This window comes from Gymnoscopelus braueri (assembly GCF_963280865.1).
Source record: "Gymnoscopelus braueri genome assembly, chromosome: 2".
Classification (NCBI taxonomy): Eukaryota; Metazoa; Chordata; class Actinopteri; order Myctophiformes; family Myctophidae; genus Gymnoscopelus; species Gymnoscopelus braueri.
Window position 1 is genome coordinate 50,458,673 of NC_137604.1, and position 15,367 is coordinate 50,474,039.

The window sequence follows — 15,367 nt, forward strand, 5'->3', positions numbered from 1 at the left end:
TGCGAAACCAGAGCGCAATGATGTAGCCTATGAATTAATAATTACAGCAATCCCCCTAATAATAATAATAAAAAACAGTAGTTAGCAGTACAAGGAAACTGAAATGTCAACACACAAAGAGTAATAAATCTATGGGGGACATTGTGACATGTTTGTTTGACCATGAAGATAGGTTGGTTATGGTATCCATAGCAGTAAGCATCATGGGTCTTATCACCCATCTATTATATCTAGGATGAAAAACAAACCACGGTACAAAAATGAAACTTTTATTGACTTTAAAAAACAACAGGCACAGTGTCTGCCTGTGCAAACACATGCACAGACAAAATATCCACAACAATGACCATATATACAGTAGTCACGCCAACAGATCAACAAGCACTATTAGAGATATGATGATCAGAACTGCCAGGCCAAAATGTCAATGTTTGAAGTATAGCGCACACATTAGTTTGGCACAGCAAAGTAAGACAGACATAAGCTGATACAAATGAACTTTCACAGTAGGCCTACTGTCAGCCACTCTTCATCTCTAACCATCCTCATTCACTAGCCTCAATGGGGCCTTGGTTCACACAATAACATAATGTGCATCTATTGCTAAAGTGCATTCAATGCTCAACAAGACACAGTGATGTGTCCCAAAGTAGACTCCAACGCTATGAGACCCAAAATCATGCCATACATTGGGGAGGTAATCAATAGCTGTACCTATCACGAACACCATAGCCATTCTCATTAGAAATATTGTGTGCTAAGGAACTTTCTTCTTTTTGTCTCTCTGCACAGTGTTAGCGAACATTGGCCCATTCATTTTGGTAAGCATGTCATACTGTATGTCACCTAAACAACCAAAAACTACATGATGGCACAGAGCATGTAAGTGACTTATGTTTAAAAAAATCTAGGAAGACTGCAGAGGGTGCATAATGTTAAATATCCCAGTTTTTTCATCATCAAATTAATGTAATAAATCATAAAAAATGTTTTTTGGGGGGGGGGTCGGGGGGGTAAACACTGCTACTTTTCAACATAACACATCTTTCTAACATAATAAATATCCATAGTCGATGGCACACTATACAATCTACATAAAAATAGGTCTCATCTATATATATTCAATAACTATTTACAAAACTATGGAAATTAGAACCATGTCCCATGATACCACAATAAAAGACACACATAGCGGCTTAATACAATAGTAATGCTTCATGTATAGGCTTATTGTAAAGGAAATATGTTAACAGGATGTTCTTAAATGTAGTCTCTCCAGGATTTTGCCGTTTTGTTTCACAAGAACCAGTGCACATTGTACCAATCCCTCCAATATTAGTAAAAACAATTCTATCCCACCATCAGAATATTTGTTTTGAAATCAAAAACACGAACTTTGCAACTTGCGCTGCATATTATGATAATGTTGCTGCAAATTGGTTACAGTACTCTCAACAATCCTACTGAGACCGTTGTGCCATGAAATTCCTGAATAGCTTTTAGCTGCATTTTCTGGGCCCAGATGAGATCGACTACCATTGATGATTAGAAAGCACATCTGGTTTTATATTACATTTCATCACAAATGCATCATGGCTGTACACAGGGTTTAAATTGGCATAGGTTTTGTAAGTGTTGTAAGAATGGCTTTATAGTGATCACTGAAATTGATAAGTCAAACCTCACCCTGTATTTCACAATGCACAGCTGGTGATTGTCTCTAAGCTTGAAAGAAAGCTTTACGTAAATAAATATAAGTCATTGTGAGAGTGAGAAACAACAATAAATCTGATGCAAGCTTCATAAATATGGCACAAGCCAGAGATGTGCACGCCCCTCTCCGTCTCTGGTGTACTTTATCAATATACTTTGGTCACCTCAACTAATACTCCAAAAGGTTACAGCAGGTTGAGCGTCACCTTGGAGATGCAAGATTTTGACATTTTGGCCAAAATCCAATAACCAATCAATTGCATGGTCGATACCGATATTGCAATGAAAGTTTCCAGTAGGGTTTACCTTACACCTGTTACACAGTAACTGTGAGGGCATTCTTGCCTGATTTATTGCGCCAACTGATGGACATATTAGTTTAAACACTACTGTAAATGTAGTAGTAAAAAAAAAAGATCGAGTCTGGAGCCTTCAATTATTACAAAAGCTTTTTTCAGCTTCACATTCAAATAAATATCATAAAATAAATTATTGGCTAAAAATATCTGGATTGTTTTTCTGAAACAAATTTGACAGATATTGCATTTTTAAGTAAATATCGGCCGATACTGATATAATGAATGATTAAATCCCGTTACCATATCAAAGTAAGCTATATTTCCATGAAAAGCAGCAGTAGCTTCTGTTAGCATGTTACTGGAGTTGTAGGAGAAGGGACATGGTAACTTCACAGCAGTGAGGGAGTGTTACTTCAGGTCAACACAGTTATTAGAGTGTATCAGGTGTTACATCAATCTCACACAAACACGCAGAGGAATATTTTCACGCACATTGTACATACAGACCATAGACGCATAGTCACACAGGCACAAAACTTTCACTTATCACTCCTTTTAACCAATTCAACCCAAACACCTTGTTGTCTTCACGACTAAGATGTATACTTATTTGCGCACCGGTGTAGCACATCAAAAATAGCAGATCTACAAGCTCACAATACGGCACGGCATCAGAGCATGCGAGCGGAGCTGGAGCGGCGCGGGACGATTGTTCGCGTAGCGGGGGGTGGGTTTAGAAAAAGGTAGGAGCGAACTTGGAGCGAGGACCGCCGGCCACTCCAAGCCATGCCGGACGGGGCCGCGCAACACATTTTTGAGCATGCCCGCTCGCACGGACAAACACAAAGAAATCCTCAACACTGCAACAGAAGTGCAGAGCGCACGTCCCTGATCAAGATTTCATTCAAATGCCTCTGAAATCCACACGTGTTTTGGCTGATCCACTACACTCGCTAGGCGAGTCCCCCTCTCTATCTCTCGAACATGGTGATTAATCATTAACCCACTGGATTTAATATTCTTATATCGTCTTATATAAAAAAAAGACAATGCCTACATGAAAAGGAAACTTGGATGGCGTGTTTTGCATCAAAGTGGCTCTCTACACTGATGGGGACGAGCGAGCGACTGAGCGAGCAGAGCGCAAATCATGATGAGCAACGTAGCGGGGGTGGGAAGCAACATGAGCGGATAGCGAGCGTGACAACAGCCCCCTGGAGCGGCATTTCCCCCACTCAGATCCGCTCACATGCTCTGCACGGCATGATGCGTTGCGAGTGTCTAGATCTACTATTTTCAGTGCAGGACATCACACACAACAAAGTACAGCATATCAAGCCCTTTAGTATTCCAGGAGTGCAATATAACAGTTTATGATATGCGTTCTTTCATAAGGAATTCCATATCATATCCATACTTTCCTCTCACATAGGGAATTTTATATTATGTGCAAACATTGACCTTCTTATTTCCTTCAACCTGCTGCTCACGTTTCTCTTCAGGACTTGAGGCCCATGCGAGCCATAAGCTGCTCGTAGATAGTCCAGGCCATGGCAGCCATCAGAGTTCGCCGTAGAGACCTGGGCACAGCCCCTCGGAAGAACCCGCGCAGGCCATTCTCCTGAGGAGGAGGAGGAGGAGGTGTTCAGTATGTTAGAGATGCACAGATGTCATTTTATTTTGCTGCTTACAATAGAGTACAGAAGTCCTGACGTCACTCGCTCATCCCCAGGTTCGTAAAGTAATTTCGCTATGGAGAATAACATTGGGTCATCTTAGAATCGTCTCATATAAGAATTGTGGTCCAAAAATAAACAAACTGTCGATATTGTCAGGGAGGAGGTTCTGTATCGTTTATGATAGTCAGTCACAATTGATACAGTCTGTTTCTGGCGAAAATGTAACTAATTTGGCGGAAGTAACATGATCGTTTTCTCACCGTCAGTTGATGCTTCATATCCATAAGAGTAAAACCGCCAGGGTCATTTGTTTATTTTTGGAACACAGTTCTTATTTGACACGATATTAAATACGTCTATGGGGATTCAGAATGGGGGTGGAAAACCGCGAACCAGGTAGACAAACCTAGGATGTGTAAATTACGTCAGACTTCGGTGCTCTATTAGGAACTTGCCAAGACTAGTCTCATACTGTAACCAGGGCCCAAGAGTTTTAATCTAACTTTTAATCCCTATCCGAGTGGCTCAGATTTGGATTTTGGATAGTTTCAAACCAAAAAAATTTGATTGAGATCACTTTGATATCTTATCTGAGATCATTGATTACCTCAGCAAACCTTATGTCAATGAGAAATATATGTTTACTTTGATTAATCAAATAATATATTTAACACCCAAAATCCAAATCTGATCCACTCGGCTAGGGATTAAACCTTTTGAACTCTTGGGCCCAGAGGATCAGAGATCTCCGCCTAGCGATATGTTTAGGGTAATCTAAATTCAATGTAAGGGCTAGAACAGTGGAGAAACCCTCTGCTAACAAACGTATGCCTACTGCTTTGAATACCAATCCTGATACAGTTTTTTTGATTGATTTAATACTTTAACAGTTCGCAAAAACAATGCACGGTGGCACAGATTTATACAAAATAATGCTAAAAGGATAACCCACATAAGCCCTCAGGGCTTGTTTCCATTAAGGTCATGTGTGCTGCTCACGTGTATGACATTTAAAGACAAACAATAATTCCAATGTGAAGGATGCCCTAAAGTCTTTGCACAGGACCTGCAATGCAGTCGTTTGTAAAATCTCCAATTTGTTTCCAGTTTTAGCCCCTAGATTAAATGTAGATGTCACCTATACGCGAGAATATGCCAAGACCAGCCGCTGATCTACCACAGCTATTGGGTGAAAATTTGAAAAAAGATGAGCCCTCACCTTGTAGATGTAGCGTACCGCATTTATAGTGTTCCAGTGGGAAGGGCTGACTTGGATGTGGGTCTTTACTACATCTGCGGGTTGGGTGACCACGGAGGCCAAGATGCCAGCCACCACTCCACAACTGAAGTTCACCAGCGGAGCGAAACTGGCTGAACTGACGTCTGAAGAAGAAACACCAACAATGAGAGCCAAGTTACATAATAAAGGTCCTCCTTACACACCAGGGGCCTTTTTTGTGTGGGATTAAGGGGCCCGGAAACGCACAGCAAAAATTATATAGCAACGTATTTTTTATTCGGAATGAGGTCAATTTTTTACGGCAAAGGCATCAACCTACATGAATAGTTTTGATGTGAAATATTCAGCAACGATTTTCATATTGTTTATTCATCAAGCCCCCCCCCCCCCCCCCCCGTTAGATAAAGAGGTACGATTTGTGCCCAAGATTCCATAAAACATAATCTGTTGCTTTGTGGGCACCCTCGTTAAGATATTTTAAATACATTATATAATTGACAGTAGGGGCATTTACAAATTGTAAAAAAGTAATAATTGATGGAATTGTTGCAACCCTAGATGTCAATGTTGCTTTAACAATTTCTATGGTAGTGTATCCATAATAACCGTGTGGCCTGCTTCCTAGCGTTCCAGAATGCAAGACATAACTCTGCCTGGGGCTGCTGTGTGTTGCTCACCCTGAGGCAGGGACCTCTTGGCTTGGCTGTAGAACATGAAATAGATGCCAGAGAACGGAGCGTCTCGGAGCAGTGTGGCAGTCAGTCCTGAGAAGAGAGCCCTGATGCCTTCTGTGTCATAGACACTCCGCATGGCACCTGTCACACTCGTATAATTATACCGGCCACTCTGAAATACAACACATAACAGAACGAAATGTACATGTGAAATCAGCAGGAGAAACTCACTCATTTATTAACTTGCACAGAAACACACAGTCAGTCTCTAATAATTTGTCCCACTAGAATCACACCATTATCCAACCAGCACACACAAATGGGTAGACCATTGACCACATACAGTAGCTGAGTGCCAACAATGCAACACTGACATCTATTGAGTCAGGACAAATTAAAATCAAACAAACAATGACCACCGCACAGCATCTAACTATAATCTAACTATAATTTGACTAACCGGTGGTGTCTTGGTGTCTTAGTGTCTTGGGGTCTTGGGAGATCAAACTGCGCATGCGTCGCGTCGCAGCTCGCTCGCTCACGACGGCTCGTGCCTGTGTGTTCGCGCGCGGCTCGCGCCTGTGTGTTCGCGCGACGGCCGTGTGTGTGTGTAAATTCCCCACACATTAACGTGTGGGGAAGGCACCGTTTAGCGTTAGCCAAAAATGTCGAAGAGTACTTACACATTACGTCGTCGCAGTCACAGCGGCAAAGTCCGTATTCCCACCACACTCACGCTGATATGTCCGTAATTTTCGTGCCAAACAAAACATTTTTACCCACACCAGCGTCTAAACAAAGCCTCTAAGACAGGCATTTTCCTCCGTTCCTGCTCGCTGAAAGTGGCTTACAATAACAGGACATGGCAACACTGGCAGAGACACGGTGAGCGAAAGAGAAACAGAGAGAGAGAGACAGACAGACACAGATTTTGGCTCGCGTGCGGTGTCTGTCTGTCTGTCTGTGCGCGGGGGGGGGAGGTTCGCGACGCGACCGACTGCTTTCTGTGTTGCCAGATTGTGCGCGAGAAACAAGCAACCAGGTTTATGAAAAAACTACAGGGAGAGAGACGGTGGATCTACATAAATAATATACATATGAATATGGATATTATATAGATATTTACATATATTCCATATATACATGTTATATAGTATTACACGAGAGAAAGACGGTGGATCTATATAAATAATATACATATGAATATGGCTATTATATGGCTATTTATATATGTTATTATATATAAATAAATTACATATTACAATTATTATTTCAATAAACTGTTAGATATCATAATATTAGACGGTATTACAATAATATGTATTATTATGTATATTATATCTTATACTATGATAAATATTGTATTAACACATTAACCGCCAAGACCGTAGTCCTACGGGCCGTTAAATCCAACTGTTAAGCGCCGAGACCGTAGCCCTACGGGCTGTGGTGCTTTTTCCTTTTTTTCGTTTTTTTTTTTTTTCGACCGGAAGTGCGATCACGTTTTTTGTTTCCCGTCTGCCTTCATTCTAAGTCGTACACAAAAAGCCCTGTAAAACCTGTACAGGGACATGTAGTTTTTCATCCTCGCATTTCCCATGTTAACATAAACGATCAGAACTCAAACATGGCGGCTCCGTTTGACACGCGGTCTCGACGAGTAGACACCAGGACATGTGCCCGTTGTTTACAAACAATGGATCGGGCAATCTAAAGGATTTTAACGGGGCCTATGGCGACCTGAAAAAAACAAAAAACAACAATAAAACCTTGGCACTGGTGAGTACATTATGAGATTAGCCCTTGGCGGTGGATGTGTTAATGATGTTATATATTATATTATTATATATTATTACATATAATAATACATTATTATATCATAATATTATATGCTGTATTACAGTACATAACACATATTTAACATATATGGCACATTGTGTGCTTGACTCCTGCCTTCTCCTTTTCTCCCATTCCGCGGGCCCTGCCATGACAATCTGTGGACCTGACGACGTTGCCACTGTCTTTCACACCATTTAATTCTTACCTTCCTTTTATACAAATAAACTGCTAACTTCATCTCCTGCGATTTGGTCTATCTTTTTACATTTTCATTCTATTACAGAGTGTACGCCAGTGCACACTGCTCACGGGTCTGCCATGCCGGGTGTGAGTAATCCCGAAGTGGAGTTTTGGTCATTGGAACGGTGATGCACGTCACCTGTTTGTGGAGCCCAAACCTGTGAGCCCAAAAATGTTTCTGCCCGGTTCTCCTCAGTGCCTGGAGCTATTGATCTCAAATTGCGCACAGCCATTGACCATTACCATGTGCATGTGACTGCGAAGCCCGTTTTTCAATATCACTAAATCTCTGCTGTTTATTCGCATTTTTATGTCAAAGAATGTCGCCATGCTTACGCTGGCCAATCAAACTGCGCATGCGTCGTATCTACAGCCCCACAGCGTTACACTGTTGCACACACAGAACACTCGCCTCCGCGGCCGTGTATGCGCGGACACACACGCACGCATGCACGTTGGGGAGGCACGTGTCAAAATGTACATTATTTGTGTTCGCGCGACGGCCACGTATGTGTGTTCGCGACGGGGGACAGCTCTGGCCGCATGAGGGTGTGTGTGTGTGCGCGTGCGCGTGCGCGTGCGCGTGCGCGTGCGCGTGCGCGTGCGCGTGTGCGCGTGTGTGTGCGTGTGTGTGTGTGTGTGTGCTCGCGACGGGTTGCGCATGTGTGTGTGTTGGCGACGGGGGACGGCTCCGGTGGGGGGGCCGCAACGGGACACGCGAGAGGAGGGGGGGGGCCTACGGGACGGGACGCGCAACAGGACGTGCAATAGCCCCACGTTTGCAACTACTTTTGCCTGCGCACCTCACCGGGTATGGTCTAGTCCATTATAACTCATACAGTTAGGCATTAGTTCAACAATCAGACATACTACAGGTCTCTCTAGCACCATTTTCTTATGCTTAATTTCATTTAATTTCATTAATCTATACTCCACATATGAAGGTGTGGCTCACTGCAAATAGCAGATCTACAAGCTTAAATTAAGTATTTGTCCCACATCAATCTGAAGGAGTAATTCTCTCACCTCAAAGCGAGTTTTGATGACAGTGACGGGGAGCATGAAGACCCCAGCCACAGTCCTGGCCCCAGCCCCCAGCAGAATATCCGCGCCAGCGCTTGGCACCCGGCCCCGGTCCAGGAATAAGTGCTGCTTTAGGGAGTGTAAGCTGCTGAAGTAGATGCCCACACCAGGTATGCAGCGCACTAATGACTGAGCAGAGAGGACAAAGGGTTGACATTTCGACCACTGGATATATACAAGCACATACAATTTATGCTTGCTCACAACACATATATTACTACTGGTATCACCAAGTGTGGAACCAAGCAATGTGCATCATCTACACCAGTGGTTCTCAAACCTTTTCTTGTCAAGGACCCCCAAATTAATATGCATTTGGCCACGGACCAATAAATGAACACGGAGGATTTTACTTTGTAAGTGAAACTGGATACTTACTGGAGAAACTCCCTTCCACAGACTGAAAACGTTCTCTGTTCTAATGACGTTGACGAAAACGGCAAACATCCCCACCTTTGGTGCACTATGGGAGGAGTTGGAAGAATGTTAGAGAGGTATAGGAAGTCCATACACACTACACACTCGAACACAAACATAAAAATTCATCCTGTACACAAAATCACACAGACAACACCATATCCAGTGGCTGACTGACACACAGAAAGACGTAATTTGCAGTACATTAAAGAAGGGTGTAAAAAAACATTGTTCAGACATCCATTTTTGTTCCTTAAAGAAAAGGTAGGGTAAATGATATTTTTGGGTTAAAACTAAAAGTTTTTGGTTTAAAAGGTTATGACGTTGATATTAACTAAAGAAAAACAAATGTCCAAGGGAGTCAACCGACCCAGGCAACTGGCTGCTTGTAGGCTAGTCAACATATTTTTATTAAGGAAGATTAACATGTCAATCTAGTGCGTAGTCTGTTGAGCGTAAGGTTCGCTGCCCAATCCTCAGAAGTAACCAAGTTATTCCCAAAGAGCAGCCGCATCACGTTTTTCTGTGCGACCCCATCTGTGCGTAAGGGATTGCTTGTACGCATGGATGCTTGTATTTTTAAGGATTTAGCATGTTGATTGTGCCATTGTTATAGTTGAGCACTGTTATGCAACTTTGTCATTGTCCTATGACTCTCTCCCTCTCTCTGGTCTAATAGACCTCCTGGTGCGTAAATGCATAGTATGCAGAATTCTGTATTCATTCTAGCAAATTAACCAATAATGTGCCAATATTTTTCTTGAGACTCATTTCAGAGGTAAAGGATTCCTCCCAGGCCTAGACGTTTTAATAATTATGTTTGCTGTTAACATTTATATTTCTAGTGCCTGTCCTTAAATGACATAATTGCAGAGTAATGGCTTGTGAACACGACTATTTGTATGCTGTTGGTGTGACTAATTGCTTTGTGTGGGACATTAGCACAGCCTGGCACTGCCCGGAGATTTTATTCTAGCACTGTGTGTGTGTGTGACGTGTGTGTGTGTGTGTGTGTGTGTGTGTGTGTGTGTGTGTGTGTGTGTGTGTGTGTGTGTGTGTGTGTGTGTGTGTGTGTGTGTGTGTGTGTGTGTGTGTGTGTGTGTACACACACACACTGGGCACACATGATGTTCAGTATGCATCATGTGTGCCCAGAGAAAATGATGTTTTAGAAGGTGCTTTATGAAGACAAGAGTGATAAACATATGATAACTGAGCTGTGTGTTCAATTACAGCACTGAATGTGTTTTTGAAGATCATGCATGTCCCACACACATACCCTGGCTGCCTGTTGTTCTGCACGGTCTGCAGGCGTGTCTTGACCAAATCCAGGGGCTGGAAGAGCAACGTAGAGCAGGCGCCGCTCAGAGAGCCACTCATAAAGGCTTTGATAGCTGGATGAGCCTGAGGACACAGAGAGAGAGAGTGAGAGTTAGAGTGCTGAGCATATAGACAGGAGAAAGCCTGATTTATACTTTGGCATACGACGGTGTTGCAAGCCGAAAATGGCCAATCTACAAGCCCCACAATGTGCTGCTCGCCACTATTTGACGAGTATAAGTTACTGTAAGCATAAGAAGAGTGATGAGAAGAGAGTTAGGAAAGGATTGATTAGTTACACTGAAAGAGCACCATCTGAAATATGTGATGCATATTTGGTGTCAAACATGTGCCTTTTCAATACAATACAGAGACTCAGGAGAACTTCCTAAAAAAATACAACCGAAAACAATATAACAAAAGGTGAAATCCATACGCAAATAATGCAGTATATCATGGACACAAAAAGAGAATAAATATCAATAGAATAACCAAAAAGATAAGCGTGATCAACCATGGTCCCTCAACCTTCCGTCCAACAATTTGTTGGTTGTTTCAACATAAAGGCAGGAGGCAGCAAACATAACACATAATCCAGTGAAGATGATGCAGATGTGCAGAGACACATTATCACACAATGTTAACCACACACACACACATACAAACACACACGCACGCACACAGCAGCATGCCTCATGGACAAACCGTGTGCATGGACGGGAGACAAGACATAAACATGGACAGACAAGAGAGGCAGATGCTAAATATAGCTGGATTGAGACTAGTGAAACAAGACAATCGTGACATAAATGGAGCAATGGGGGGGATGTTGACTGTTGATGGCAAACAACAATGAGCACAATTTGCACAAATACAGCAGTCTATAAATCAATTTTGCTTGATGATCATCACACATAAAGTAGCATACATATACTACTTTATGTAGGAGATACCCGCCAGTCCTGTTACTGTACTCGCTCTCACGCACACTCACTCACACAGGTCTATAATACAAATTAAATACAAGTTAATTTGAACACATGTCCATCTCCCCTACCTTCCCTAAATAGCCAGAAGTTCTGGCTGAAGAATCCTGTTTTGCTTGCATCTTGCCCTCTTCGCTACAAAGAGTAGATTATAGAATAACCCTCCACCTCACTCTCTCCCTTCCTCCTCTCTGTCGACACATAATGGCTTACTCCTGCTTTTTCTCCTCCCTCCCCCTTCTGCAGTCAAAGCAGAGGCTTAATCCACACAGGCTTCTTTCTATTGGTTTCCATTGCTATCTGAAGCAATGGATCGCAACTGAATTTAGCTCTTGCCCCCAAAAAAAAAAGTCATCGGCGGGGTATGCAGTGCATCAGTACATCTGGACAGCAACTGTGTGGTTGTAGAAGTGTTTACTGTTTATTCCAGACATCAAGTGGCCTCAAACACAGCTGAATCATTTGAACGAATATCTCATACAAAATCTGATACGCTTACTGTTCAGCCATTTTAAAGCATTGACAGCCAATCAATGGCATGAAGGCTGGAACATAAAAGTCAATCAAGCAACATTTCCATCACGCCCTCGAGGCCAGTTTCAGGAAGCCATGGCAACCGGTAGTAAGAAACCAATGAGAAGCCACCAGATAATTGGTTTGGCGTCACTTCCAAGGCTTCCAGTGGTTTTCAGGTGTTACGCAACAGCATGTTTTTGTCCATTTGGCAGGGTATGTCACAGTGACTGTAACACTTGCCTTGAGTTCGATGTGAACGACTGAGCTGGCTTACACAGCAAAAATATTGAGTGTGGACCTCATTTTGCACCTTTTTCTTTTTACCAGTTAAATTAACACTCTCAGATGTCTTTTTCTGCCTAATACACATTGTTTTGCTTTCAGTTTACCTACTGCGTATCTCATTAAAGAACTGGCTTATGTGCCAGGTCTGTCTGTTGAAAACCTTGTGAGGTCAACAAACAAAAAAAATCCAAACAAAAATACTTTTGTTCGGGTGACCTCTTCCATTAATAAAATTCAGCTTGGCAGGCACAATGGTGAAAGTAGCCACTGACCACTTATTTTCAGTAGAAAAACGGTTTCCTTCCCTGACTGTACCTCTAATCTAACCATCCTTTGTCTGTCAGGCTGATAGATTGGAATACAACTTCAGAATGATTTTATTTATTTATGTCTTTAGTGGGGAGGCAAATGAGTGTCAGTGGCAGCCTGGAAACTAGACGAATCTGCCAGAGCTATATAAGAAAATTGGGTTATTAGTTATTATTAGGCTAAGTCAGTGGCAGTATGTTACTCTACTTTATTGTTATAAACACTCAATAGCAGAACGCATACTGTATGTATGAAACAATTGTAACAATTGTAATGTTACTTACCGTTGCAAACTCCATTATTTAGGTGGATGCTGGGGCCTGGGGATGCACCCTGTGGTGTGGGGGATGAGTCCTGTGACTGTGCAGATTTTGAATCGGTAGTTTTCAACTCCAACTAAAGTTAAAACAAAGGAAGCAAATTGTGAATCGCAAGCCTCGTAAAGGTAATCATGTACCCGGCTGGACAGGCTCCAGTATGGGGCTTGGCAGCGTACATCACACAGCATACATCAGCATGTATCACCCCCACCCGGCATGAGCAACTGCACTGTCTTCCTGTTAAAGTTCCGCATCTATTACAGACTCCTCCTTCTCACCTACAAATATCGCAACACCCTGGCTCCTCAGTACCTGAGCACAGGTCTCCTCCATAAACGCACTCTGTCACGGAACCTGCGGTTCACAGACTTGGACCTCCTCTCTCTATTCCCCAAAACAAGCAAGCGGACCTTGCGGGACAGAGCCTTCAGTGTGGCAGCCCCCCAACCTGTGGAACTCTCTCCCAAAGGAGATTTGCCATGCTCCAACACTGGACTCTTTTAAGGCTGCCTTGAAAAGACACCTATTCTCTAAGGCTTATGGCAAATAGTTGTTTGTTGTTTTGTTTGGTTAGCAGAAAGTCTGATAAATGAATGCTGATAGAAAAAAACAGAAAAATATTATAGTTGTCAACACTGAGTCCAGGGACCCACAGGGGTCCTTGAGGGGGTTCGACCCACTGGCTCGTCCACTAATATACTGTACAGTAGTTCAGTGGTTCTTTAAGTGGGGTCGTCCGAGGACCTCCAGGGTTCCTTCCTTGGAGCGGGTTCCAAGCTTAATTGTTGATAGTTACAGTAGGAACCAAATGGACCATTAACAGATGTGCCCACTCCCAGAGTTAAGTTAGTTATCATGCATTGCACACCAGAACCAAAGGGGTCCTTGGGAGGAATTAACATCACTTATTATAGCCCCTACGGAACCTCTCCCTCCGCTAAGTAGCTCCTCGGAGCTACTTAGCGGAGGGAGAGGTTCCGTAGGGGCTACACTTATTATAGCGTCACAATCATTTTAACCACTTTAACCATATTTTATATTGGCTATTCAAAAATAGCAGATCTACAAGCTCATAGCACTGCTTATGTATATCTGCTATTTTTGAAAAGTCCCTGGAACAAAATATTTTTTTAGATGGGGGTCCGCGGCCAAATACATGTAATTTTGGGGGTCCTTGACATGAAAAGGTTTGAGAACCACTGCTCTATGGTACCGACCTGTCACCTACTGTAGGCTAGCTGTCATGCTGGGCTGCAGACAGTCTCATCTTACCTGACTTTATGTGATTGTCACTCCTTTAGGGATGAAGAGCATCATTTTGTTGAACACCAAAGCAAAGTCTTTAGTCAATTAACGTTAATTAAACGAAGACGCCGTTTACTCGTTTAGGCCAGAGGAACAACTTTATGTCTTTAGCCTCGGAAGCTACTAGCACATAGCTACCGAGCTAACCAGCAAGTTAGCCACTTTAGCTGGGTTCCTCCTGACTTTCAGCTTTTTGACAGCGGTGTTTTATAATGGTAATAATAAAACGACACAAGTGTTGTTTCAACACGGTCTCGCGGATGTTTAACGCCTTCGTTCTTGTCTTGTTTTCCTGGCGCTGACTTTGTGTAAAGAAGCCTACCGTTACAATTCAAGGAAAGTAATGTATCATCTGCAGCAGCAGCAGCAGCACTGTCACACGCGTCACTGATGGTGCTGTGTGATAAACTCCGCCCAGGTCCCGCCCACCTGCATGCACGTGGACAAACTCACGCTCGCTCTCACACACACACACACACACACGCACACGCGCACGCTCGCACGCACTCATGCATGCACGCAAGCAGCGCACACACACACAGTCTGTCAGCTACCAACTTTAAGTCTGATGGGGGTTGATAGTTCTTATTTGTTTATTTTAATTTGATTATTATTAGTGTGTTTGTGGTCAGACTGGCCGGACTTAAACGATCTGTGCTGCTGGGCTGAAGTTACCTGGAGGGAGTGGGTTAGTCTGGGTAGGTCTAACTCTGAGGTGATGGCTGTCACCTCAGAGGACTTATCTGACCCCAGTATCTGTGTCTGAGCAACTATGACTGTGTTGTGGAACAGAACACCAACTTCCACTGACCGAGCTCGCCCGAGGTCGCCTCCTATTGGCACAACAGCAAACAGCAAAGGCAACATTGGACTGAACTGAGACAGCAAGGGAAGACTGCTTGTCTCCCTGCTGCGGACCATTCTGTCTCCCCCCAAAAAATGTTGCCATAGATGAGTGCATTGTTGTCTTAACTTTGAAAGCAAGGTTGGAGGTTTTACCATCTAAACGTAATCTTTCCATCTGGTTTCCAGGCAATCATGCTCCTCACTGTATACAATATAGGCCTACCTACATCATGGTCATGAACAAATAGCTGAAACTATGTCCCACATCTTAAAAATACAGGGGAATACAGGGGACT

General features: G+C 43.0%; 1 protein-coding gene across 1 annotated transcript; it reads right to left on the bottom strand.

Moving 5' to 3' along the window:
- Positions 1 to 261: 261 nt before the first annotated feature.
- Positions 262 to 14,585, bottom strand: LOC308073872 (mitochondrial glycine transporter B-like). Its single transcript, XM_080413098.1, has 8 exons — positions 14,193 to 14,585; positions 12,885 to 12,996; positions 10,464 to 10,588; positions 9,146 to 9,230; positions 8,711 to 8,896; positions 5,609 to 5,777; positions 4,911 to 5,074; positions 262 to 3,633 (listed from the first exon to the last, which is right to left on the bottom strand). Exons 2-8 carry the CDS (start codon positions 12,897 to 12,899, stop codon positions 3,511 to 3,513), a joined length of 867 nt encoding a protein of 288 aa, XP_080269224.1. The 5' UTR covers positions 12,900 to 12,996; positions 14,193 to 14,585; the 3' UTR covers positions 262 to 3,510.
- Positions 14,586 to 15,367: the final 782 nt, after the last annotated feature.